The 27,253-nt window shown below is 42.2% G+C and overlaps 1 protein-coding gene across 2 annotated transcripts in view; it reads left to right on the forward strand.

Annotated features, from left to right (window-relative positions):
- Positions 1 to 13,567: 13,567 nt before the first annotated feature.
- Positions 13,568 to 27,253, forward strand: part of GABRB1 (gamma-aminobutyric acid type A receptor subunit beta1) — a 135,238-nt gene continuing 121,552 nt past the window's right edge. Inside the window, exons 1-3 of one of the 2 annotated variants that reach the window (XM_075499202.1) lie at positions 13,568 to 13,647; positions 13,730 to 13,821; positions 13,907 to 13,974. In XM_075499202.1, coding sequence (XP_075355317.1) covers positions 13,568 to 13,647; positions 13,730 to 13,821; positions 13,907 to 13,974 — 240 coding nt within the window. The remainder of the gene's footprint in view (positions 13,648 to 13,729; positions 13,822 to 13,906; positions 13,975 to 27,253) is intronic. The other variant, XM_075499204.1, reaches the window with a different exon arrangement.

Below are 27,253 nucleotides of genomic sequence, written 5' to 3' on the forward strand. Positions count from 1 at the left end.
CAGTTCTCTAATCACCACCTCAGCTGTCCTTTCAAAGCCCAGCATAAGCTCTGTGTAAAACTGAACCTTCAGCTGGCCCAGCTTTGCTTCACTTCCATGGCCAGAACTCCTATGAGACTGCAGGAACTGATGCCGACATGCATTTAGCCATGTATTTTTTCCTCTGACATATGGTATTTACAAGACTGTTCTACAGTACCATGGTTATTTTAACACACATGTCCTTGATTGCTTGCAATAAGGCTAGAAAATCCTTTGAGTACCAAATATATATATATATATACATACACACACACATATATATACTGCTCTTACTGATTGCAATAGGCTTTATGTGGATTCTTCTAGTGATTGACACATGGATGTTTAAGGAGGTAAACTGTGAGCTTCATATTTAAGGGGACCTCTACTCTACACACTGCAATGGAAACGTGTTTGTGGAAGCACTCACTGCAAGAACTGCCAATTTGGGGCAAAAAGTGTTCTCAGCAAGAAAGCATTAGAGAATTCCTATGCCTCCGTATCTCATTTCTCATCTAGCCCTACTGCTTCCCCGGCACACACACATATAATCGGGCACATCACTGACCCACGTTACGTCTGCGGCAGGAGCCTAGAGATGCAGGGGACATCGGGGCAGGTCACAGTCATCTCCTCAGTGGGAGAGTGGGGAATAAAGCAGATTTCCTGATTTCTGTCTCTAAAATGGGCGTCCCCAGAAAATACGCTAAGAAGATCTCTTCATGCAGGGGGAATGGAGATTTTTCTAAAAGCAGTAGAAGGCTGTCTCTGTTTCATCAAGGTGAAGGCAGCCAGGGTTGTGAGGAGGAATCTCAGAAGCCCCTGCCCTGTACCCTGCCTTCCCCTGTCAGGGCTTCCAAGTTTAATGCAAAATGTGTCAAACTTTTTGGTAGCCCTGAGCAACAGTAGCAAACCTCCTGCTGCTTTCAGAGGCGGCGGGCAGGGGGCTGGGGCAGGGGCAGCTCCTGCGGGCTGCCATGGCTCAGAAGGAGAGGGAAGGAAAGCTGGGCCCGCCTGTGGTCCCCTTCGAGTTCCTGCTTCCAGGCAGAGCCTCCACCCAGTTTTAAGACAGCTGCATCCTGCTGCTGGCCCCTGGTCCCAGAGGCAACAAGAGAGCAGAAGCACCAACAAACTGCCTCCCTGGAAGGCTTCATGTTCCTAGTCATTACACGTCTATTAATCCCAGAAGTATAGGAGTCATGGGCAGATGCCTGGGGAATGAGTTAAATATGCCATGGGAGCCATAGGTCTGCCTCCTGACTCTCACTGATGCCATTGGCATCAGCTCTAGTGATCTGCTCCCTGGCTTCACGGTGCTTGCCTTCACCAGGTCTCTCAAAGGCAGGAGGAGCCTTGTTTTTCTTTAAAAGAGAGAGCAGAAGAGCTGCAAAGTCTCTGGATTGTACAATGGGGGGGAAAACCCTGAAAATTTGACCTAGGTGTTTTACAAGGTACTGCATAAAGAACCCAAAATTCTGCAGGCAGATAAGTAAAACTGAGACTTCTGAATCTCATGACCCCTGTGGGGCTGACTTCTGATTCTCAAGGCTGGGGCTAGCAGTACTGATGAGGCTCTGTTTAGGCTGCTCTTCCCTCATGTTGCCCTGCTGGGGGGTTGGTGAGCTGTGCTCAGCACCACCTCTGCAGTGACAACAATGTTCAGTAAAGAAGAGACACTTTGCTTTGGTTTGGTTCACTTCCCACCATTGCTCTCTTTGCTGATGTCAAGCACACACATTAACAGAAAGACCTTCCTTTCTACCTTGGAAGAGATACATCCCTTATGTCATTGCATTTTAAGAAATATTATGGCTCCAGAAGGAGCAAGGCATACAGTCACCTAAAGGTGTCCTGCATCTACCTTCTTACAAGGGATAGCTTGTATAGTTGTACACCAACTATAGTCAAAACCTTCCTTATAATGATAACATCTCTGTACTAAATATCAGCATTCATGTGTTAGGTAGAAAATATTCCCTTTAAAATGTTTTAGTATGAAAACAAAAAGAACGATTTTTGTGCAAATAGAGCTGCCAAGCGGACTTTTGCAGTGACCCAAGGGTGTGTAAACAGCTGAGCAAACTGGCATTTAGAGCTGTACTTGTAAGCTCTGCTTGCAAAGGCAAAATTTGCCATTGTGGTAATACACTTAATCTACAGAAGACACACAACCAGTCTGCTCTTCATTACCATCTGGTGGTTGTTGCATGGAGTGGCATTACTTACATCTAAAAAAGTTACTGAGGGGAATTTTCATATCGTCACCAAAAAGGAAAGGGTGCTGTAGCAGTAGTGGGCAGCACAAGGGGGCTGGTTTTGTCTTACAGGCATTCATACAGAGGCATCAGGCCTGGAAAACACTGACAAAATGAGCGGGTGGAAAAGAGAAAATTAAGAAGCATCTGGTGGTACTTCAGCGTTTCATCAAGTAATTTAAGGCGTACCTGAATATCATTTGCAAGGAGCTGAGAACTGCTTGGGAAGCGTAGTGCACTGTTCCCTCCCACTGACAGCAATGGCAGCTGAGACCATTTTGCAAGGTAAGATATCTTGTTAACCACTTTTAATAACTAATTCCCAGATCTCCTTCACTACTTACCCAGAGAGGTGTCTTACAAGTGGTATCCTAGCAGGGGCATTATGTCCTCTGTGGTGAGCATGAGGGAGATAATCCTGTTCAACTGATATAGATACGGATATATCTCACAGTTTATGCTCTCGTGCTAAAGCTAGAAGCTAGCACCATTAAATATGATGAAGCTGTCCCTACTACACACACATTTAGATGCCTCCTCCTCTGGACAAAAAGTGCTTTAGGTTAGGATACCTGAGCAGCTGGGAAGAACAGCAGCTGCCTCTGCTCCTGTGCCTCTGAGGAGGATGCCTGTGCTTGGTACATTGTAGTCCCTTTCCCCTCCTCCACTGTACAGTCTCTTCCCCTTCCCACCCAATGGTTTCATCAAAGGGAAACTGTGCAGCGTGATTCAGCTTGGAAGGAGCTTTTGGAAGTCATTGGTCCAATCTCCTTTTCAAAGCACAGCTAGCCTCAAAGTTAGATCAGGTAGCTCAGGGCCTCTGAGGAGATCCTCACCCTTTTCAATCTTCTTGGAGTATTTCTTATCCTTGGAGTATTTCTTATGAAGGAAGGATAGTCTGCTCTTATACCGAGTGAAAGAAGTACAGTAAGTGATGAAGTACAATACCCTTTTGCTTTTACCTAAGTGTATGGATCAACAGATAATTGATATACAGTGACAAGTCCACTGTAAGTATTTTGCACCAGTAGAAATATAATCTCTTATCCACAGTCACACAGGGTGCTAGTCTGGGTATACCATGGGGTAGATCCAGTGGAGCTGCAGCATCTCTTGCCTTATGCACTAGATTGAATTTTTCAAGAATAGCATGAAATGAAATAAAATCAATTCATTATTGTAATTATAAAATTCACAAAGCATAATGGACTTAAAAAAATAAATAGTTTTATGGCTCAGTTGCTTTTTACCTTTAAAGAAGATGCACTCTTCAGTTCCTTTCCCAGCCCTGCCACTGATTTCTGTGACCTTGGATAAGTCATTTAGGCCAAATCTTCTCAACAAGTGCAGCTAATACTAAGTGCATGAACGTATATGAAGGCTTTTACAAGTAAGAGTGACCCAGATCTTGTGGAGACCAAATAACCAAATCTGCTTTTAAAATTTTCATCCCCAGACCTCCGTGTCTGAATTTCCTGTTCTGTAAATTTTAGAGGAGATTTACATGTGTTGCAGGGATATTTGAAGGTATTAATTAGTTCAAATGCACACAGTGGCTTAGCAATGTAAAGTATATAAATACTAAGTATTATTATCAAATAGGTCAGTATTTAACCAATACTCATGTCCTTGTTAGTTTAGACATTTTGTCAACTTTGTGTCTCATTTCGGATGTTTAATACATAATCAGCTTTCTAAATATTCCTGTGCTGGACACAGGCGTCAGAGTACATGAGGTTAACACTACCTGAGAAATAAACACTCCTTAAGCCAATACACTGTCTACATGAACAGGCCTCCACAGTCACCTCCCAGACCTCTTAGCCCACTTAGACATGAGAAACGAAGGACTTCCAGTGCTGATGGTGAAAATGAGTGGGTGGAAAACCCAGAGGACAAAAGGAAGATGACTATTTTACAGAGACAAATACACAATTCTGGGAGGCAGGCTACACAAGATGAATGGTTTTAACAGGATGGATGAGGTTTGCACTCACAAGCGCTCTCTCTTACCTCATGGGAAACCATCTGTGTATTTCCCCTTCCCTGTCTTATTACTCCAGAGCAATACATGCTCTTTTCCCTGCTCTACGGTTCAGCTCACAGTCCAAAAAGATGAAGTACAAATCTACCCTGACTTATGTATGATTTAGACACCAGAGTCATTTAGCTCCTGTTCCAAAACTCACTGAAGTAAACTAAAAACCTGCCACTCACCCTGGGGATTCTGGATCAGAACCAGAAAGCATTTTTACTCTGGCTTCCTGATTTACTATGGCGTTGGGGTTTTCACTATATTTATAATACTTTATTTTCTTACAGCCTCATTGTTGTTGTTTTTATCCTATTATAAAAATGTTTTAATTCCTCAGTTCCCCATCTGACTGACAGGCAGGCAATATCTTGCCTTCATCAAAGGGGGGGTGGACAGGAATTTGACTTGGCTGCTACTCCTGTGGGCAGCCCCTCAGACTGGTCAGAAACAGAGACAATACTGAAACACATTTTGCAGATTTTCTGAAATGGAAATCTTGATAAATGTTCAGAAGCTGAAGTAAAATTTAAGCCTTAATGTGCTAGGTGAAGGGAGAGAAACTCTTTGAACCAAGGAACAAGTCACTTAAGGAGATGCTTGGCAAGACGAAGACACAACAGAGAGGTTAAGAATATGAGAGGTTAACTCATGGGAAGGATCCAAAAATGATCCCTTACAGTAGGAAGTGATGAGAGGGAAATGCTTTCAAATTATAAAGTTAAGTATATTGTTGATATTTCTTCTTTTGGCCTTTTCTGTCCATGTACCTAAGTCTTCTTTCAACCTCTTTCATTTCTGTCCAGAGACGGTATTAGAAAATATCTGAAGCTAATATTGTTGACATCACACAAATGCTTGCCGCTGCTCAGAGGAACAAGGGGCTGCTTCCCCAGCCCTTATCTCGCCCTTTACTGCTTCCTGAGCATTCAAGTTCTGCTGATTGCCCTACAAGAGGAGTCGGGATGGTTTTGCCCTCTGAGGTGGGTTTGAAGGCAGCCACAAACAGTTCAGTTTTTTCCAAAATGCATGAACAGTGAATAAACCAATAACCCTTGTTGTTCAACCCTCCCTCCTGCGGGCTTCTTCTCGGAGCAGTTATCCCTGGGACAGCCTCTGTGCCCCTGTGCCCAACACTGCTGTGGGGAGAGATCTCAACAGGGCCTGCACAACCAGTAACATCCCGGTTTTGTGGTCTGGCTGAGGAACCTCTATCTCACATCTTTGCCTGTTCTCTTTCTTTTTGTTCAATTTCTTTTTTTCTTCCAATTCTTATCTTTGCACTTATTTTAGCCTTTATTTTAGGGCTCTTTTTCAACTAGCTAAAAACAGCACAAATGACAGGGCGTAATCTATTTCTCAGTTTATGGACTGCTTCCAGTGACTGCTGCCAGCCCACACGACATATATAAATCATGGATTTTAGACCTGCACCCCTGCATCAGTTAAAGAGATAAGTAAAATTACTTGTTGTCTTACACCTCCCTGTTGACAAAGTGACTCCCAGCTGAAGAGATTCACATGTGCTCTTTATTTCAGCAAGCGAGAAGCATCTATCTCACTCATCAAATGTGCTCCTGAGACAAGAAAGGAGTGTGCAAGCAGCTGTTGTGTAGGACTATTGCATTTGTTAAAATCATGCCCACTTTGTTTTCTCCCAGCGTAGGTATGACTATACATGGCGATACATATCTAATGCTGTCATTTTCATGGCTGTAAATCTACTCAACAGAATTCCAGAGGAATTTGCCATCAGCAAAGAAATCAGCCTGTAAGTTTTCAGTCTGGCAGCTTTTATTGTTATATTTTGCTGTTTTTCTAATACTCACTTTTCAATATGAGAGGTGGAATATTTTGTAAACATGTATTTTGAAATATAATGAAAATTTTCATTCTTGTCACCTTTGTCCTTGGAGGCAGCAGACAACCTTGGTAATGAGTGGAAATATGGAATGCCAGCCTTTCATGAGGCAGATGCAATGGCAAGAGGATAGAGAACAGTTTCTATTTGTGGTGACCATTCTTGGCTCTGTTCTAGCTTTTACTCTTTAGGGTCTTACCATATACAAGCACAGCCTCTTAAAAAAACAAGTATTATACAATCTCAACCAAAATGTCTTATTTTCTTATTGAAGTTGGCTGTTTGAGGAGTATGTAACTTGGAGGCTGGGTCTCCAATGCACTAAGGACATTTTCAGGTAGATCTAGTTTTAAAACTGGAAGTGGCGGCCCATGGCAGAGGCCAGTGTTAGCCCCAGTTTTCATCCCAAATCAGACTGAAGTGAAAAAACCAAAATTTTAATGTAAAACTAGCTTTGAGGAAAAACTAGTTAGGACCTTCAATCTCCCCAGCAATGTAGCACAGCAAGTGAGCAGGGGCTACTAGAGGTAACAAAGGAACTGGAACTACAGTTTCCGTGGAAGAAGCGCAAACCATAAGTAGAGGCAGACAGCAACATTACCACCCTTTAGAGTAACAAGATCACAAAACACCTGAAATTAGAAGGGTAAGTTATCTAGCCTACCTCCTGCTCAACTTCAGAGCCAAGTTCAGCGTCTGCTCTGAGCTGCACTAACCTCAAAGATAGATCAGGTTGCTCAGGGCTTTGAAAGGAGTATCTTTTAATTCTAAATTTCTTGAGAGTAAATAATGCAGAAATCTATCTTTTCTCAAAGAAAAGTTTATTTTGATTAAATATTTTCTTTTTTCTTCCTGACGAAGGAACGCTTTGATCAACACGCTTATGTGAAAATATCCCCAGAAAAGTTGCTTTTGTCACTGAATTCAGCCATTCTGTCTCTTTACTGCTAGAAGCAAACAAGCTAGGCTCTTATTTACGTGACTCACAGATTCATAAGTGTACATAGCGAGCGCATCACATCACTGAAATGGGACAAAGAGACACATTGCATTCTAGTGGCTCAGTGTGGTAAAATACTTCCGAGTATGAGAATACTACTCGTATTTCTCTACTCACTCTTTTTCAAAGGACTTATTTAACCTGACAATTTAAATAGGGTTTTGCAGTGAGCTGCTTCAGAAAACAATGAAAGGCAAAGCTGGAGAAAATGAACTCCATTTATCAGAAAAATAATTTCTGGACCATTCCAGTAACAGCGTTTCATTTTGTATACCAAAAAACCCCCCCATACAAATAAAGACAGGACCAGGCCTAAAAAGCGTAGAAGCAAAGGTCTCAATCCTACAAATATATAAGCAACTTGCCACGGTATGCATCAGCCTGTTAAAATCAAGGGACCTGCTTGCAATGGAAGGGTATATGTGTGCTCAATTCCTACAGGATACATCAGGTATTAACTCTTTCTGTCCTGCTTCTGACATCTCACCAGCACTGACAAACCTCAGTTGTTAGGAACTGTCTAAAAGGAAGTATCTGAAATACCTTTTAACAGGAATCATAACAATACCACACTTCATATGTCTCTGTTCTTTAAATATCTCCTTAAAACCAGCCTCTGCAGTGCTGTCTACAACTGCCTTCCTTTATTCAGCAACACTTAAGACTACTGGCTACTTGTTGTTAATACGCCCACTGAGGCCATTAAACTATGCAAATGCATACGGACTAACTGCTGCCTTCACCTTCTTCGTGTCTATCTCAACACTTGTTGAATGTCTTCCTAACTTATCCTGGATGGTTTGTTCTCTGAAGCTGGGATTGTCTTTTTTGATAATCTTTATAGCATCTGGCACACAGACCTTAATCTTCAGCCTCTAGTACTTCTCTTGAGCTAGCATCAGAAGGAGAAAGAGCTTGTGCGTCTCCCACACCTGGGATGAAGGACTCGGAAAGTCAGCGGAGTTGTTTCCCCCAGGTAGCGAGGAAAGGGGCAAAGAAAATGTACTGCTGGGGCGGGGGGGGGTGTCTGTCATTAGGCATGCAGTGCTGGACTCGCACGCCTTGAGAGAAAGCAAGTTCTGTAACGTTAAGAAAGGATATTGGATGAGTGCTGTAAACACAAGGCTGGGAGATCTAAAAAGGGATTTCAAATGAGTGTTACAGATGTTTATCTGACATGATTAAAGACTCAGTAAATTATTCTGGCTGTAGATATTATAGGACAAAAAGAATCCTATAGCTCTTATTATATATTCTCTTCTCACTTGGATTATTAAAGCCGACTAACTTCAATTCACAGTTTTGATATTTACTATTAATTCTTTAAAAGCACTGTCCTAAGTGTTTTACAGGCTCTTAAAAGAAAGTAGAACCTGCACTAAGATCTTAATTGACCTTTACAGCATATAACAAGAGGGATAAAAATAGCGCACAAAGAGGGCAGGAGTTTTGATCTGTACCTTTTTTCTTTCCTGAGGGAAGGGCGAGGGTGTGGAGGCTTACTGAGAGACCCGAAGGAAAGGGAAGTGGCTGGGAGCGTGAGGTGCTCTCCTCAGTGCGGGGCAGCATCTCTCCGTCTACAGATCCCAGGATAAAGCGCAAGTTCAGTGTGTCACTCCGCAGCTCTTCTCGATCACTTGCGCAGCTTTCCCGCTGCACTGAAATCCCCAAAGCACAGTAAAAGTATCTCCAGCTTGCCATTTTCTGCCATCCAAGAAGACTGCTTACAAGCTGCATTTGACTCAAGGGATTACTGTAGGTATAAAATGACAATAGCATTATCACTAAGCAGATGAAATATGTTACAGATGTTTATTGTATTTCGTTACCTGCCTCTTTTCTCTAAGTATAAATATTAACAGGGTTTGTTTTTTACCTGCAAATTTAGTCATTTCGGAGTTCCTAGGTTTCATTTCATAGTTCCTAGGTTTCATTTCATAGTTTTCAAACCCAACCATTTAACTTAATTTTGACAAATTTGAAAATTCAATCCAAAATTTTGAATATACCTTATCAGTATAGTTACTGCAAAATGTCACCTGCTCAGTGCCAAGTAAGAAAAAATGTATACCCATCCTAATTCTCATTTTTCTTTTACCTGGGGTGTATGCAGACTCACAAGCCACACAGCCAAGCAACCAGTAGGGCGCAGATGTCTGACAATGAATAATCCAAAGATCCTGAGCCTGGTTTCCTGTTCTGTTTTCTGTGCATACTGTTATATTGTAATGCAATTTTGCTAATTAATGATGCCGCTTTCACACTTAACACCAGTCCTGCTTCTGGCTGGTGGCTGGTGTACCTGTTCCCACAACAGGTCTCCCCACTGACTGGAAAACTGCAAGTCCAGTTGGACACTTAGATTACGAGTATCCTGGGTCTGCAAGTCCCTGTTTCCAATTACTCAAACCAGTCAGTATTACAAATATCACCATTTTCAGTCATCACCTCCACACACAAAGTGTACAGTGTGAGGCACACAGCTCCCCTTCTCTGTTTTGAGCAGAATCACAGAAGACACACCTTCTTTCATCCTACATTTAAGAAGGCACGAAGTATCACTAGAGAGAGATGGCACAGTCACCACTTTTGCAATTTTTTTCCCCTAGTTTCATAAAAAGTTGTGGTCTTCCTTCCTACAGATCTTATCCAGTGGGAAACAGGAAGAATTTCCCTTTTTTTCGTGATCTTGCATTCTTTTTAATTAGCCAACATTGTCTGAGCAGGACATTATCTTTGTACCGTGTGCACTTTCTGATTCCAAATGAAAATGAGCATTGCAAAAAAGATCTTTAATAAACTGGAAACATTTCTTTGTGTAAGGAAAAAGGTGCCCTCATGAAATTTTATGCATAATAAAGGTGAAAAATGAACATGCGACTGGCCCAGGATGGTTTTATGAATCATGCTTTGTGATTATATTATTTGTCTTGCTTCTAGTAAGCATTCAACATGCCTCGGAATATGAAAAAAAAGTCATGGCTACAATGTTAGAACTAGTGGATTTCAATTGTTTTAGTTTACTAGTGTTTATATATGCTTAATCAAGATGAAACTATTCCCCACCCAAAAGGTCTGCCTTCACTAACACAGCCCAGAAAACATTTTAAAAAATCTTATTTGAAAGATGTATGTCTATGTCATAGACTCTATAAATACCAACCCCAGCCTAGAAACGAGTGGGAAAGGAATTTGGCATTATCATTAGCAACATTTTAAAGAAAAGAGATTATTGAACAACAGATATGAGAAAATAACCATAAGAAAAGACCCTAAGAGCAGAAATTGAAGCCACCACAGAAGTCTGTTTTTCTTTAAAAATATTACAAACTAGTGGCAAAAGTCTCCAGATTAACCTCCTAGGTTTTTAGGCATTAAGCAGCCTGATTTCCAAAAGTGCAAAGCAGCACATCTACTTATGTGCCTAAATTCTGGGGCGCTCAGCAAATTCCAAGATGTTAAAAGCCATGTTGGGGACCCGCCAGGTTTCACTCAGCCTGAGTGAGTGAGCAGACCCCACTGGAGTGGATGGAAAGACATGCTGCTGTATATTGAATCAAATTAATTGGCTGCAGAAGAAGCTGCAGTTTGAACCACGTTTGTAAATCAGACTACCTGATGTCTCAGCACCTGTAAAAGCTTTTAGAAAATGTTTGTGAACAATAGTGATAATATCTGGGCTTTGAAAGTTAGCTTCTTTGCCATGGTCACCTATTTTGGATGTCACCTGTTCTTTGTGAAAGGGGTTGTTAAAAAGCTGCCAAAAGCAAGAATTATGTCACAAGGAGTATTTTTATCAAAATTACGACAAGATTATTCCACATTGGTGGCCTGGAAAAGCATGCTATATTTTCCTGGAAACAGATCTTCTGCAAAGAAAGCAGAACTGCAAGTTCTTAAACTTCAGATAAAATTATTGAGCATTTCAGTTGGTAACATGTGGGAGAGTGGAAGTCCTGCTGTTAATAATTTATCTTTTTCAGTCCTGGAAGCAATGGAAGACAGGTCCCAGACATGTTCCCATCACCCACCCCAAGGGGCAAAAAGGATCCTTCTCACCACCCCTGCGGTGGCAGTGTAATGCCATGCAGCTCCTCCTTTGTGTGGTTATTAAAAGTACCATGTAAACCTCTTTGTTCCAAAGCCCCAACTACTGTGGGATCTTTTCAGTATTGTCTCCACACAGCGGGTATTTGCAGTTGTTTCAAGACCCCAGTTTAGAGCCCAGATGTCCCCAGTGATCAAGCTGAACAAAATGGAGTTGAATTTCCATAGCGTGGCACCTTTGGGAAACAGTCAACAGCTCAGCAGTCTTATTTTTGGGATGCTCAGTGGAGAAAACTCAACAGTGGTCTGCAGAAGCCAGGACAGCTCAGCTGGCAGAGCTCTCAGAGGAACCAGCTTGCCGAGAACATCCTTGCCCTCCCTGAAGTACACTTGTTGGGCTGAGGCATCCCTAATGGCAGGAGACCTGCAGGGCAGGCTTAGCTCACGCCTTTTCCAACCAGATGATAAGCGCCAGAAATGCACCTAAAACCTTTCAACCAGTAATGGGCATTCAGTCCAGGGACTGGACTACAGCTAGTCCGAACTCAAGCTGCCCTGAAATGTACAGAGAATGCAGAGTTAATATAGAATAAACCCCTGCACTTATCCCTTAAGACAGATTTTGGCTAACCATAGAGAGCAGTGGTCTCACTTTCATACAGGCATATCTGACTTTCACATGGCTTATAACAAAGCTAAAATTAGCTACAGGATATAATCCTGCACACCGTAACGTAGTAAAACGGGACTTTTATTGTCCCATGGAAAATCCTAATTCAGTGCTTCAGAGGAACTAGGTAGCTTTATTATGGCTATGTCGGATAAAACTCTGAAAAAAAAGATACCTTTTGGTAGACTTCTATGGGTAGGATTTTTTTTTTTTTTAAAGTGCTATACCCAAGCCACACCAATTATAATTGAACACTACTAAAATGTACTAATCATGATTAGTAAATTTTAATAGCTCTTTCCAAACAGCAATGCTAAAGTACCATTGAGTTGAGCTGGGAGATCACACTTTGCAGCAACTAAGGACTAAAATAGAGGAAAAGAAAGATATGTTCGGTATAAAAGCCCTTAAAGCCAATTGAAACTATTATACTGTTACAAACCATCAATAAAATAATTATTTTCATAAACATGTACTGCCATGGTTACAGGAAGTAGCTGTGAGGGTGAAAGACTCCCATGGTAATCTCTCAGGAAGCATGTTGTGCTCCTTCTCCAAGAGTGACAGATTTGCATAGAAATACGCATTGTTAAAATGTTCAAAATTATCACCTGAATTTGTCTCACAAGCTACCTATTTCAATATTCCTGCATTTTTCAAATATTGTGGCATATTTCAACCATGAAAGCATCACCAAAAGTCTGGCTTTTCTCAGAAATGTCTGCACGACACTGTAGGAACCTCAAAAACATCAAATACATATCCCAAGGTCAGCGCGCAGGCTTGTATAGCACACAGATGAGGTGGGTTGAATTTGAAAGGGATAAATGTTATCTCTGCTGAGCTGCTGTGCAGGGAAACAGAGCGGCACCGGCAAAGTCAGAAATTGTTCACGGGGCTCCGATTAGTCAGTGTGTAATATTGCTCATAAGAGGTCAGGCTACGTTAGAGCATTCATTCATAGAGTCTTTAAAAAAGATCACCTTCTAAACGCAAGATCGATTACTTTGGTTGAAAAATAGCAACTCAAAATCTGTTGCGATCTCCTGCATATGCCGCAGCGGGTGCTCCTGTGGAACAGCTCCAGCGACAAACCTGCTCGAGGAGCAGCGCGATGGGGGACGCAGTTAAGCCTTCACAGCTGGACAAAGTACTATTTGCACCAAAACGTGCCATTTCTTTCGACTTTGCCAATTCCCTTTGACGTTATCATTAACATCAGAGCCTGTCGGTGTGAATTTTCACAGAGAAGTGCCCTCAATTTTTACTTTCTCTCGACGCGAAGTTCGCGCCCCAGCGGGGGCGGGTGCACCCACCCGCGGCAGCCCCTCACGGCAGCCCGGGGGCTCTCGGTGCCGACCTGCCCAGCCAGCCGCTTGGCTTCACCGCCCGCTGCGGCAGGGCGGCCCCGCCGCCGGCACCTGTTGCCGCGCCATCTCCCTCAGCCTCCTCCGCGGCGGGGCGGGGCGGGGCGGGCCCGGCCCGGTCGGGTCCGATCGGGTCCGGGGCAGGTGCGGGAGGGGGCGCCGCACGCGGGCCGTGGCGGGCACAGGTGCTCCCCGGGGGCCGCGGCGCCCCGCTCCGCGCATGCGCCGCGCTGTCGGGAATTGTTGCTCCGCTCCGCGCCAAGTTGCAGTCCGCGGCTCTTCCCCCGCGAGGCGGCGGCGCGGCCGGGGCCGGGATGGGGGCGGCGGCGAGGCGGGACGGCCCGCGGGCCCTGGCCCTGTCCCTGGTGCTGGCCGTGGCGTGCGCGGCGCGCAGGTGAGCGCCGCCGGGCCGCGGAGGGGTGCGGGCGTGGGGCCGCCCGGCCGCTTCCTTAACCCGCCTGTGCTCCTTCCCGCAGCGCCGACGGGCCCAGCAACATGTCCTACGTGAAGGAGACGGTGGACAGGCTGCTGCAGGGCTACGACATCCGCCTCCGGCCCGACTTCGGAGGTGAGGCGCCCGCGCTCCCCCGACCCGCGCCCCAGCCCCCCGGGCGCCCCCCGCCGGCTAACGCCGCTTCCCGCTCCCCCCGCAGGTCCGCCCGTGGATGTGGGCATGCGGATAGAGATCGCCAGCATCGACGTGGTCTCAGAAGTCAACATGGTGAGTGACCCGCGCGCCGGGCCGGGCCGGGCCGGGCCGGGCCGGGCCGGGCCGGAGGGCGCTGCTGCCGCGGGTCCCCGCCGCAGCGGTGGAGCCCCCCGCGCCGCAGCGCCGCCTGCCGGCCGCGCCGTGGAGCTCCGCGGCGCCCCGCAGGTGAGGGGACAGCCAGCGCCGGGCGAGCTCGTCCCCGCCGGCAGCACGAGCCCCGCGGGGACGGGCTGTGGCCTGCCGGGTGCCCGGCTGCAGAGGGGGCTCAGTATGGAGCCGAGCGAGAGCCAATACTATAAAATAGCCGAGCGCATCGCCGTTGCTAGGAAGAGTTGTTTGCCTTGTTGAGATAATGTTCGCGTGCCTGAATTGGCACTCCACGCTCAAAATACCTGGTACAGGTTTGAGGTTCTGGGTTCTGCTTGCGCTGGTTTGCCCTTTGCATGATCAACACCTGTCGTCAGAAACGTTGGAGTTTCTTGAGCTGTAGCAGCAGATGGATATATGTGCGGTTTTTTCATGTTAAATGATTCAAAGAGTTAGACACTTCACTTTGCAAGCTAGTGGCATTGAGTAAAAGGTGCAAAAAGGAAAGAAAGAGGAGCTTCTAGAAAACGCTCTCTTTCTTGTAGAAGGGGGAAAAAACCCAGCCTTGCAGATCAAGTACATAAGGATGTTGCCTATCCAGCTATCAAAATCAGAAAAGTCTCCTAGCTACAGGTGTGAAACATATTGCATTTGATTTCAGTTCTGCTGCTGGAAGGAATGCTAATAGACATGCAGGCTTAAAGAGCAAAAATGTGTCTCTATAGTGCTTGCCTCGTTTGACAGCCTTTTCCCAGAAGAAAATGAAAAATCGGTTACAAGTTTGAACATTTTACAAAATCATGTTGGATTAGTGTGCACCGTGGGCATTTTGCTCTCACTCTCTTTTCTTATGTTTAGTCTCATATGGAAAGAAAGCATCTTAGATTTTCATAGGGGAACACCTATTTAGTTAAAAGAAGCTAGAAACCTTACATTTCCATCCTGATCAGCAGTTTACTTCACTGAAAAAAAGGTGATATTTGCCCATCCAAAGTAATTTACCCAAGTGGGCATTTTTCCTCTGTATATTAGTAAATAGTTGTCATTAAAACAATCTCTTCAGAGATTGTTTTCATTTTCATATTTAATTTTTTCTGTTGTTTGTTATATATACACAGTTCCTGTTTGTGTGTAACTGTTATATTTGCTTATATTGCCAAGCAGAATATGCTTGGCAGAAAGGGCAGGAAAAGAGATTTGTCACATTGCGTGTAGCATACCAGGCTCTGCAGAGTGCTAATACCACACAAAGACAAGATTTTGCAAGTTTCAGCTCCTGAAGTTCCTGTTGCTGTATTCTACTTTCAGGGAGGAACGTGGTAGGGACTGTGCAGATAAGGTCTATGTTCTGTTTTCTCTGCCTTATCAAAATAGCTGAAGAACAAATGTACTCCAACTCCAAACTGTTTCTACCACCCTGTAACGGTACACCCTGGCAAAGTGAAACACAGCAAACACCATCACCAAAATACGTGCTCTGAAAGGTCCAGAACTTACCTTGTAAGGTCTCAACACCTGAAATACTGTTAATTTGGAGAGGAGTGGATGTGATGGTTTCCAGTGGCAATGATGGATCCAACATGCGACTTCCCCCTCCATTCCAACACTTGCACAGCCCCTGGGAAACTGCAATTTGAACTTTCTGTTTTTTAATCAAGGAAAGTTACATGCTAGATGGATTCCTTAACTAATGTCCATGTGCGGGGGTGGGGGCAGCTCGACTAAGACTGGTCAAAAAAGTAAGATGTTTTCATTTCATAAGGTGCCACATCTCTCAGTGGAAGAAAGCAACCATTCCCACGTAGCCAATAGCCCATTCCTTAAGGCAAAATACGGAAAAAATGATCTCCATTCTGAATCAGTCTGAAAGGGGCTTTCCCATATTACAAGTGCTTACCTGTACATACCCATGTCTAGGGTGTTCTTTGTTGCAAGGTCTTTATTGTGTTGCTAGAGACTGTTATGTAGTCTTTTGGACAGTGAAATCAATAACGTCATCCATCATTGCAGAAATGAGGGGATCGATATCTCAGCTTAAGAAAAATTTTTCTACCTAGTAAAATAATGCTTTATTCTAGTACTTTTTCTGAGAATCACAGCCTTGAAATGCTTAATGTTGCAGCAACCTGTGAATCATTCACCTTCTCTCCTTTCCTTTTAAACTGTTGTCTTACAGATTGTCTCTTTTTTTTGTTTAGTAAGAACTAACATTCTGTGACTTCAGAGCCAGAAATGTTTACCAGAAGATGCTAGTTTATAGCTTCTGTTGTCTATAGGGCAGTTTTGTTGCTGAAGGAAACCGGTAACATAAGCAGAGAGAAGAGCAACAGCCTCATCGTGTAAGCTCCTCCTGGGCAAGAGAGTCCAGCTGGATGCCACCAGAGCTCTGTTCAGTCAGTCTCACTCTAGCAGTAATGGAGGCAGTTGTCTCATCCCTTGGCTCTCCTCAGGCATATGAAGCCTTATTTCCAGAATGGCAGAGGCAGCTATTCCAAATCCTTTTACCCACAGGCAGGGTTAAATTTTCTATTCCAGTCTCAGTGCTTAAATAAGAGTAAAGATTAAAAAAAATATATATATATATATATGTAGTCTATGAAGGAGGTGTGCCCCTTTGGTGCATTAGCTGAGAATTTGTCATGGCTGTAGGCTGTCTGCCAAGTCAACAGGCTGATCTGTATGTCTGAGTAAATCCAGTCCTCAGGTGAAAAGTTGAAATGTAGACAACAGAACTATTGTGAATTCTGTGAACACCATCAGTAATAACTGTCTGCTCAAGCAGCTTGTTTCGTTGTAGTGGTTTCTTCAAATATACTAAACTATTGTGAAATACTTTACTCAGTTAATGAATTAAAGACTTGCACAGCCTTGAAGTCAACCTTTCTGTTATTTCCCCTGAGTACTCAGTCCTCATCTGTTCACCTCTTTAAACTGCATTGATTTATAGCTGCTTGGTAGTTCAATAGTACTGTAGTGAGCTGCATAGCAACTTTTACAGAAGGATTAATTGAAGCACTCATTCTCATGACTCTCCCATTTGGCATCAGATATGTTGTTATATTTTGATTTTTGCAGGTAATAAGCTGAAGAGCTTGTCATAGATCAAACAAGCAGAAGTAGAATGTAAAAGTCCTAATGACCACTGCCTGGTTCTAACCGTACTTTCTTCCTAATATACCATGAGAAAAGTTTCAATCTGTTTCCATCAGATTTTCACATCCTTGCTACAGTAACTGCAAGCGTTCCCTTCCAAAGGTACAAGGTGACCCTTTGTTTTGTCTCAGTTAATGACTTTCAGCTAACTTTCATCCATGACAGAGTTCCTTTAGAAGTATATCAGACGTTTACATGAATATAAAGAGTTCATTAAGAACCATGCTACAACTAAATCTATTAAGCTGCTGTGAAGTGAATTGTCTGGTTTACTCTTATACCTTTACATGGTTAACAGAAAGTGCTGCTTGTACATCAAGAATAACCATGGATAGCATGATTTGTGGTAACTACCTTCAAGCTTCAGGGCAAGCAAACAAATAGCATATTGCTATATCTACTAGGAAACAGTAAAGAAGTAGCTGGACTCTGTAAAAAAGTTCACATGCAGTACATGACATAATTTTCTCTAAAATGTATTTCCTACTGAGCAGGTGGTCAAACCTTTATAATAGGGAAAAGGTAGCTGTACATGTTCTAAAGTTTTGAAAACCAGTGCACATGATAAAAGGTTCTTTATAGAGCAATTAAAAGTGACACCAAAAAGAAAAAAAGAAAAGCACGCATTATTTTATATTGGGGAACACTGTTCCTGACCTACCATACTGATTTTACACTGATGATAAAGATTTGGGTTTTATGATAGCAGATTGAAGGTTTTGTGTCCCAGCAAAAAGAGGGTTAAAGAAAACATGGAAAGAATGTTTCATCATTCTTTGACAGGAGAAGTATAATTCTTCAGCTTCTCTACACCCAAAGTCACTTTTACTCAAGGCTCTTACGTTTATCTGATCTCCCAAATAAGCTGCAAATCTTACAGAGAAGCAGGATCTCATCTGTTGCCTACTGCTCAAAAGTCACTACCTGGTTCTCAACATTTCCCCTTAAGTAGTCTGTCTTTTATGTTGTCAACATCCCAACCTGTTGGATAACATCTTTTTGCCCCAGAAAGAGTTTAATTTATCTTAAACCACTCATTTTTGTGTCCTTTTGAGAAAACTGGTAATTAAATAAGCTAGCTACATAGATTTTTTTTTTCATCCATTTCATGTGATACCACCCTCATATTCCATCTCAATCGTTTTAGCCTGTATGATTGTACATTTTTGGTGCATTTTTGACACCATGGCTTATGCTGAATGATGAAGTCATGTGTTTGCAGCACAGAGTAGACCTGCATGTCATATTTGATCCCTCACTCTGTCATGACTGCAGATAATCATTGGTTTGGAGAATGAATTGTCTCTCACAGTACTTAAAGCTCCACTGCCCATGTTGTCAGATATCCTTTTCTACTACCCTTATTTAGCTTTCCCTGGAAGCAATATAGTATTTCTCTTTTTTTCTTGCTCTAGGGCTGCTCTCAGGCCTACTGCTGAAACACTAGCTTACATTAGAAATTAAATCCAAGAGAAATGCATTTTCTGATGTACCAGAAATTTATAGATATATTACTTTAGAGGCTTATAAACAGTTCTCCATCTGAAGGCTTGACTACATTAGTTAGTTCAGAGCATCTTACTTTGTTCAGTTTGGGTAGTGAACAGTTCTGCAAGTGTGGAAAAATGAAGAACAAACTTGTGTTCTCCCTCCACATGATCTCTGAAAAGAGTGTGTCTTTCTGGGATGCTTCATGCTTTTTCTGTTTGAAAAAGCATTTCAGAGAGTCATTTCCCACATAACAGTGTTGACGTATTTTACTTCTTTTGGGATCTGCACAGGTTTGCTGTGTTTACTAACGGCTCAATTTCCTTCAAAAAGTGACAGAAATCAGTATAGAAAAATAAACAGAATATGTTCCAGACAGTCTGAACATCAGAAGCAAGCCAAATGAATAAGCAGTCTTTGTCTGAGCAAATATTACTGTACAGGTTGAAGCAGAGGATTACGGTTTTGTTCAGTTGTATAAACAGCAGTAAAGGCAGCCACCTGCGTCCAGAGTTGCACGAACAGCAGCACAGCCAGTAGGCTGAGGGAACTGATTATCTCTACTTCGCACTCGCTAGAGCACATGTAGGTACTGCATCCAGTTTTGGGCTCCTCCCAGCCAATACGCAAAAGATAGTGAACAGAAGCAAGTTCAATGGCAAGCCACCAAGTTGATCATGGCTAGAACACTTGCTCTGTGAGGAGAGGCTCTGGGACCAGGGCTTGTTCAGCCTGGAAAGAGATGGCTTCAGAGGCAGCTTCCCAGGACCTGTGGAAAGGGTAGGGAGAAAATTGAACTAGGCTCTTCACAGAGGAATGTGGTGGGAGGACAAGAGATGACAGACATGAAGGGAAACAAAAGAGGTTCAGACCAGATGTAAGGAAGAGGGTTTTTACCCTTGGAGGACAGTCCAGGCGAGAAGCAGGATGCCCAGGGAGGTTGTACGCTCCCCATCCTTGGTGGTCTGGAGGACCTGACAGGATCAACCCATGAGCAACCTGGTCTGACTTCATAGCTGAATTTTTCTATTTTATAACCTAATAATTGGTTAACACATTCAAGAGGCAGAAGTCCCCTTAACATTAATAAACATTCATTGATAGTCAGCTGTACTTAATTTGAAGAGTTCTGGGAAGATCATGCAAGATGAACTCAACAAAAAAAAATACATACACAAAAGTTTTCAGATTTGCCTATAAGCCCAAGGCAAGGATATAGATGCCTCCAGGGCCTAGAACAACAGAAGGACTTCCCCTTACTTTAGGGCTGATGCCAGCCCAGGTGGCTGTGGCATCCTACACTGATAGGTGTTTTAGTCAAGAGAAGCTGAATCTGTGGGTTTAAACACTCAGGCTGGCTAAGGCTTAGAGCTAAGGCACTGAAAGTTTGCCCATTAATCCTGGCAGACCAGCGCTCATGCACTGGACCCCAATTTTAGGAACGGTCGAGAGACTTTCATGTATGGGTGCAGGTTATCTTAAGGCACTTTTTGCACCCTAAGGGAGGCTTAAGCTGTGTTTTGTAGACGTAGCCAGAGTTTCACACATCATTTTGTCCCTTCTCCCTGTCTGGATTAACTATCTGAGAATTTAGCATGGTGGCTGTTGCAAATCTCAATCTAGGAAACAAACTCTACACTAGGGAACCAAATCACATTATGAACGCTGTCTCCATAGCTCTTTGCATCACAGCAGCCAAGTCCCATTTTTTGTAATCTTAAGTCTGTTTCCTGGAGAACTAAAAAGTCAAACTCCTTCAGCTCAGCCAGTGAGGCAACAGAAGTGATCAGGGTAGTCACAATGATAACAAATGCAGATCCTTGGTCTAAATATATTTGCCTGAAGATGTTCATACAGATTAAACCGATGTTTAAAAAAGACATAAAACTCAATAATTATTCATGAAAATTTGCTTAGCTGTAGTGCAGAAGAAGAAAGGAGAAGTACTTTTCTGTTATACAGCAACTCTCTTGAAGAGCATGAAGGACATGCAAAAGCACTTGAATAAGAACGTTCAGCAACTGATTTCATTTTTTTCCAGCAAATATAGGAAAACTAATCAAGTAATAATACATAAAGGTCAGATCATTTCATCACTGTCTATTCTAAACGAGTAATTATATTAAAGAGTGAAGCATGGAATGAATGTAGAAATAGGCAGCTTGAGGTTAAACGACTAGGTCACTGTTATTGGATGTTTTGTTGGGTTATTTTTCATTTGACTACATGAAAAAGTGGTTCTTCAACAAAATTAACAAGTAGGCAAAAAGGATAAAGCAGTAACTTAAATGTTGTTTCATATGATCCAGAAAGTGGGTATATCTTAATTTTTCAAAAGCTAAACTAACCTGAGACCAGCTTCAGGGCTGATACAAGCTGTATTCCAAATTTTCTTTTTAGTCTGACAAGCATAATACTTCCCTGATTTCAAGGTTTAAACAAAATAGCTATGATTGCCCTTCATAGAAAAGATGTGATTCTTTTATCTAATGTTAAACTCACAGTTTCCCACAAGGGGAGTCTCCTGACTCCCTCGATTGTTTCTCTTTCTAGCCACTGCAGGTGGCTTACCTTCAGCTTTTCTCAAGAGCTAATAAGCTCAGTTCTGACCTGTGTACTTGATCTTTTAGCCCAGATTTTACACCTGACACCACAGGGCATCCTGACATCTGTAGTCCAGACACATAATATAAACTGTGCAGAGTTTACATTTCTGAAGACAAGAAATAAAGCGGTCACCTTCCCATTTGTTTAAAACATATTCCAAGAATGCAACAGAATAGCACAAGATAACAAAGGACAGAAAATTACTAGTCAGTTGAATTTTCAATATGTTTTTGTAAGCTGCTTCTTACCTTCTTGTTTCTCCTGAGCATGGATTAAAAAAAAAAACAACCCAAAACAACTGCAAGTCTGAAATATGACAGTATTGCTGTGATGAACTCTTAAAAGTTTCTTCCACTGGACTGAGCAAGTGACCACCTGCAAAGGAAAGGACCACACGTTTTCTTAATCATGTGTGACTTCTCCAGCCAGGTCTGGTTCCTGAAATCTTCAGTTAATCGTATCACAGTGGTGCATGTGAAATGGGAGGGGTGAGGTGACACCCTCCCCCTGTTCAGTGGAAGTTTTAGCACCCAGTTTGGGGTGTCTAGGATTTCACTAAATAAGGGTAGACCTAGAATGAGATAAGCCTTTCAATTATGTGGATCAGAAAATCCAGGGTTTTCCCCATCACTGCCTCGTTTGTGCACCCGCATCAAACAACACGGCTGTGCTGTGACCACTGGAAACTTCCAGCTGGTGGTCTATTAGTGTGCACAAACCCCACAGTTCAGTGGCACAAACCTTTTGAAACATTCAGGGTCCCAAATGATTCTTTAATAGTGGCACAGTCAACGATTCACACAAAAGACCCATTCCCCAAAATGAACTGCCTTCTAAACAGAGAAAAACAAATCCATAAAATTAAATTTTAAGTTCTTCCAGGAATCTGAAAGATGTTTCTTTTCTTTTGTGTTTGTAGGACAGGGCAGGGGCTTAATTAAAAGCGTGCGTTTTCATTTTTCCCCAATTGCATTGCCTTTTTACTTCTGATTCTAGAAAGGAGAGAATATCAGAATCTTCCAAACTAAGCATTTTTCTTCATAAGGAGATTTAGGGGATACATTTCAAGCGTCTGCAAAACTTAGTGAGTTTTTTTTAATCAGCTTTACTTTGTACTCTGTTGCCTGAAAAGTATTCTTTAACTCCTCTAGGCTGTTCTCTTCTAACTGCAGTTCAGTACAGACTTGGAGTTGAAGCTGCGCAACCAGAGGGAGCAGTCACACCACCAGTTCACCCTGAGGTAGCAAAAGATCCTAGCCTCAGGGGAGGAACAGTAACAAGCTCCAAAGCTACCACAAGAAAGACTTGTTCCTGTTCACAGGATGCCAAATACTGTGGAACAACAGCTGAAACTGTTAAATCAAACCCAGAGATTGCCATCATGCAGAAGTATCCCCAGCTGATGTGTTTTGTGGATCACTGTATTCCAAACAGCAGCTGCCTGGAAGAGTTCTCTGGGGTGTCTCATCTCCCATCCATCTAAGCGTGCTGTATTTTAAAGCATCAGTAAAGCCTGAAAAAGACAACTATAAAGGCTTCTAACAGATGATGAAAAAGTCCAAGATGGCTACCAGAAAGATTTTATACTTTAAATGCTCTTTGAGACTCCTTTTTTTCTTCTATAAAAAGAATTCAGGATCTCAAGGCATGTACTTCCATGCTTGTAGAATTCCCCTTCCCTCACATACAATACTGCCTGTAACTCTGGCAGTGTTCCAAAAAGTGTATTAAAATGAAATTATTTCCACCCCAAAGGCTAAACTACTGCAAATATGTTCACAAGGAAATTGGTAGTAGCAGTCACTGAATAATCTAGCAGAATAACACCAGATAATGCAGTTTGTTTGATTCTTTCTTTAAGCAATAGCTCTGTATTAAGATTTACATGGGCTGGAGAAGGTAGATTAGATTTCTTGCCTATCAACCTTTACAATGACCTTTCAAGATTAAAAGGTTGCTTTTGGTGACAAAGGTGACAAAGCAGTGTCACACTGAGGTTTGTTCCATCCTCTGCTGGGGCAAATCCTTAATAGTTTGTGTTATGTCATGAACAAAGGAAAGGTAATTTTAAAGGCACAGAGGCAGCTTCTAGAAAGCTGCATTATCACACAGACATCCACACTACAGCAAGATTGAGTTGTAAGGTTTTAAATGCTCACGATAGAGCGCGTAGTTTCAAAGCAAAGATTAATGATTTCAGACTGCCAAACTTAATTAAAGGTTGGAATAAATGTTCTCCATTAAAATTCATCAATCCATTTGGCTGAGATGGAAGAATTTCAGTCACGTCTTTTTTAATTGCCTATAGAAAGAACTGAAGAGATAGCAAAGTTAAAACTATTGAAACAGATACATGGTGTCTAAATATTATTCAGGATCTTAATCATATTAAAAGAGGAGTGGAATTAATTCCCTAGCATATTTTTAACCTGATGAGACTCGTTAAGTGTAACTGAAGCAACATGAGTAACAGTCAGCTACAGGTAGATATGTTCATGCTTGTGTATCTCAGGAACTTCTAGGCAGTACTAATTCCCACAAAGCACTGAGGACTGTCATCCCATCCAAGGAGACTAGATGTTGGTAGTCCCATTGGTTTCAATGAGTATGCTCATGGATAAGATTTCTGACATCAGTAAAATTAAGTGCATATTATCTTTACCAGCTCAACAGTTTACTCAGCAGTTTGCAGGAGCAGTCCAGCTTTCCGGTTTACTTCAGTTTTAAACCTTAGTTTCCTTATAATTTTCTGTGTCATTACTCTTCAGCATCAGAGAATAACCAAGCCTGGAATGATACCCTCCCACTCGGTGTTCTTCCATGACAATTTATCCTTTCTTTAACCAATTGTTTTGTAAACCATTCACTGGTCAAAACAGTACAGTAGTCAAGGAGAGGAATGGATGAGGTGCAGAAGCTTCATACATGTATTGCATTTCACGGGCAGTGCAGCTTTGTCACTGGCTTCCTATGAAGGAAACAAAACATGGGATTAACAGCCATCTGTAAATTCTGGGATTATTTTATCCACTGTGCTAGGACCAACTAGGGGAAAAAAAAAAGTAACCTGCAAAACATCAATAACATGCTGGGAATCAAATCTGCAATGACAGACTTCACAGCTTGTTAAATGCTCCGTGGATTCCTAAACTAATAGGGACCAAATACGGTGTCATTGCAGTGTCAATTGGAAATGAATCCTGAATATAGATCTTTTCAGTTCCCACTGTCAAGAGAAATTAGTTTGTTTTCCAGAAGCACACCAGGGGTATGAATTTCTCAGATCTTAAGGAATATTTGTATTTCAGATAACACATTCCTTCCTTTTAATTATTCCTAGTAGAAACTCAGTAAGCACAAAGCAGATGATGAGAAGAACTAGCATGTTTCAGGAAAATATAAACATAACAAAGTAGTAACCATTCCACTCGGCAATCATCCTGGCTCTTCTCACCAATATGACATGGTCTATCAGACAAAGTTGCTCTTTGAGGAAATTTTTGCACTGGATCAATTCAGTGAGCCAATTTCAAATATGAAGCTAAAAATTCCACCTCCTTCTAGAGTGTCTCATCCCAATGGACATTTCATCACACCAATACTGAAAGCATACCACAACACAAATATTTCACTGCTCCCTTCCAGAACCCTATAATCCTAAATGCAGTTTGCGCTGTTCTGCCCTTTAGATAGCACCAGGGAAATACCAGTGCCAGAGACAAAGTAGGGGAATGTGGCCCATGTCCAACCACTGTCCTTCTCTGGGTTTGATCTCCTCAATCTCTTACTGGAACAGGGATGCTTTGTAAGATACTGCTCTAGTTCCCAGAAGAGGAATACGCAAGAGGAGACACAAACAGCATAAGTCAAGACTATTCTCATGAATAACATGATACTGCACTGTTGCTGTTGGTCTCTGGACATTTTGCAGTGTGGCATGGGTACAGTATTGCCACACTGCCCACTATGAAACACCATGGATTTTAATTTATTTTATTTTATTTTAGTGCCTTCTAAGTACCTGTTAGCCCTCTGGTTAGTCAAAGAACAGACATTAAATACATACCGTAAATTACTTTTTAAGGGATATTAATAATTCTTTAGCTCGTCATTAAGAGTGAGTGCAGCTCTGGCAAAGAGTAGCAGAGCAGCCAGCAGTGTCCTCAGTGTCAGGTGTTTGCTTTTCACATCTGCAGAAGCCAGAAGCAATTAAAATGATAGGTGAACTCCTGAACTGCCGCCTTCTCTCAGAGGGTAACACAGAACAAAGGACCATCCAAGAACACTGCTCATTAAGTTGTCCAATTTAAAAGTTGTTTTTCTCTCTCAAAAGGAAAGAGAAAATTTACTTTTTTAAAAAAATTGGTTTACAAGTCACTTTTTCTCTTGAAGTAATACTCCTGCTTATACCTACCCTCCTCCTGCAGCAGGATAGCTATTAAGCTACTATCTTGTTAGAAACAAATACTTTTCTTTTTTTTTTTAAATTAAATATTAATCTGCAGATGATTCAGACATGTATTATTCAGGCAAGCTTATTACATGGGTTTATTGCAGGACCTGATGGTTTCAATGACTTTTGCACAGCTTGTATTCAGAAATCCAGGCAACGCTGGTGCTCCAGATCATAGAGAAGGAGTGCAAGAGGAGCTGCTGATGACAACCTGTTGTTCCAGGGAATAACGTCAGCACCTGACGCTGCAGGAGAGGGCTGCTGGCTCAGCAGGGACCCTGCTGATCTCACTGCTACTCTGCAGGGCCCATCAGGTCAAGCTGCTGCCATGACAGATGGCTAATTCTTTTCACCATATTTAAAACAGGAATACTGTGGTTTAGATTAGTTTTTATAGGACTACATAGAGCCTATTACAATGCAGTAGGCATTTTTTATAAGTTTCTGGTTTGCTGTGTTTCCAAGGATGTTTTTTTGCGGGGCTAGAAGGGAGCTTGGACTAAAGCAGCTAGATCTACATTCCTTAGCTGTTAGGTTTTTTTTCCCTCATCCAAATGATTAGAGTGATGGAGAGTTCAGCACAATATTAGGGAAAGGGATTAAAGAGACGGAGCTCTATACTTAAAAAATTATGAATCCAATAAACTCATTAGGATGCGTAATTTTGCACTTACTAGTCCAACCAACTGGCAAGTCAGTTTTTCATGTGCCTTCCAATTACAGAAGTGATCACCATAACACATTGCAACATTCAAGAACTGCAGCAGGAAGCTGGACAAACTTTAGGCAATAGTAAACCAATGCCAATTTGGAACCAAGATGCTTTGGTTGAAATACTTTAATTTGTCAATATTTAGCTATGTCCATGTGCTCTTGAGTCATCCTTTATAGAAATTCTGTAGAAGAAAAACAGATATATTTGAAATCTAGATAGGCAAAAAGTGATTCTTTTATTAGCTGTTCTTCCACTGAATATTGGCTCCAAAGGGCTCTTCTGGAGTACATGGAGTATAGAAGCGCTCAGCCCACATTGTCCTTTGGTTAGGTTCCACTGAAATCAGCAAGGATACATCAGTGATGAATCAAACCAATCTTATTCATGCTGATTATACTTTCCTGTAGTAATTGCATTTTCTTGCAAACATGCTGCCTGTAACATTCTTAAACTCAAGACAACCTGAACTGTCCTGAACACATGCAGACATCAAGGAACAACTTTTCAGAATGCTTAATTTCTATGCTAAAGCTTCTGAGAAGATCTCAATAGCAAAATGCACACAAACAAAAATGAGCAAGTGAGAAAAAACAAGAAGCCCATTATCCTCCCAGGAATATATTCTCTGTCATTTCAGAGTCTTGGCTTGCAGACAACTTGGTTTTCCTTGCAGCTTTTTTACCATTTTCCTGCTGCTATATTCATCCATCCTAACCTAACGTTTAAATGTTGGTGTAAGAAGCTATCAGTCTTTCTGACAGTAATCTGAGATCTCAGTCTCCTTAGTC

The sequence above is a fragment of the Mycteria americana genome, chromosome 4 (assembly GCF_035582795.1).
Source record: "Mycteria americana isolate JAX WOST 10 ecotype Jacksonville Zoo and Gardens chromosome 4, USCA_MyAme_1.0, whole genome shotgun sequence".
NCBI classification, from domain to species: Eukaryota; Metazoa; Chordata; class Aves; order Ciconiiformes; family Ciconiidae; genus Mycteria; species Mycteria americana.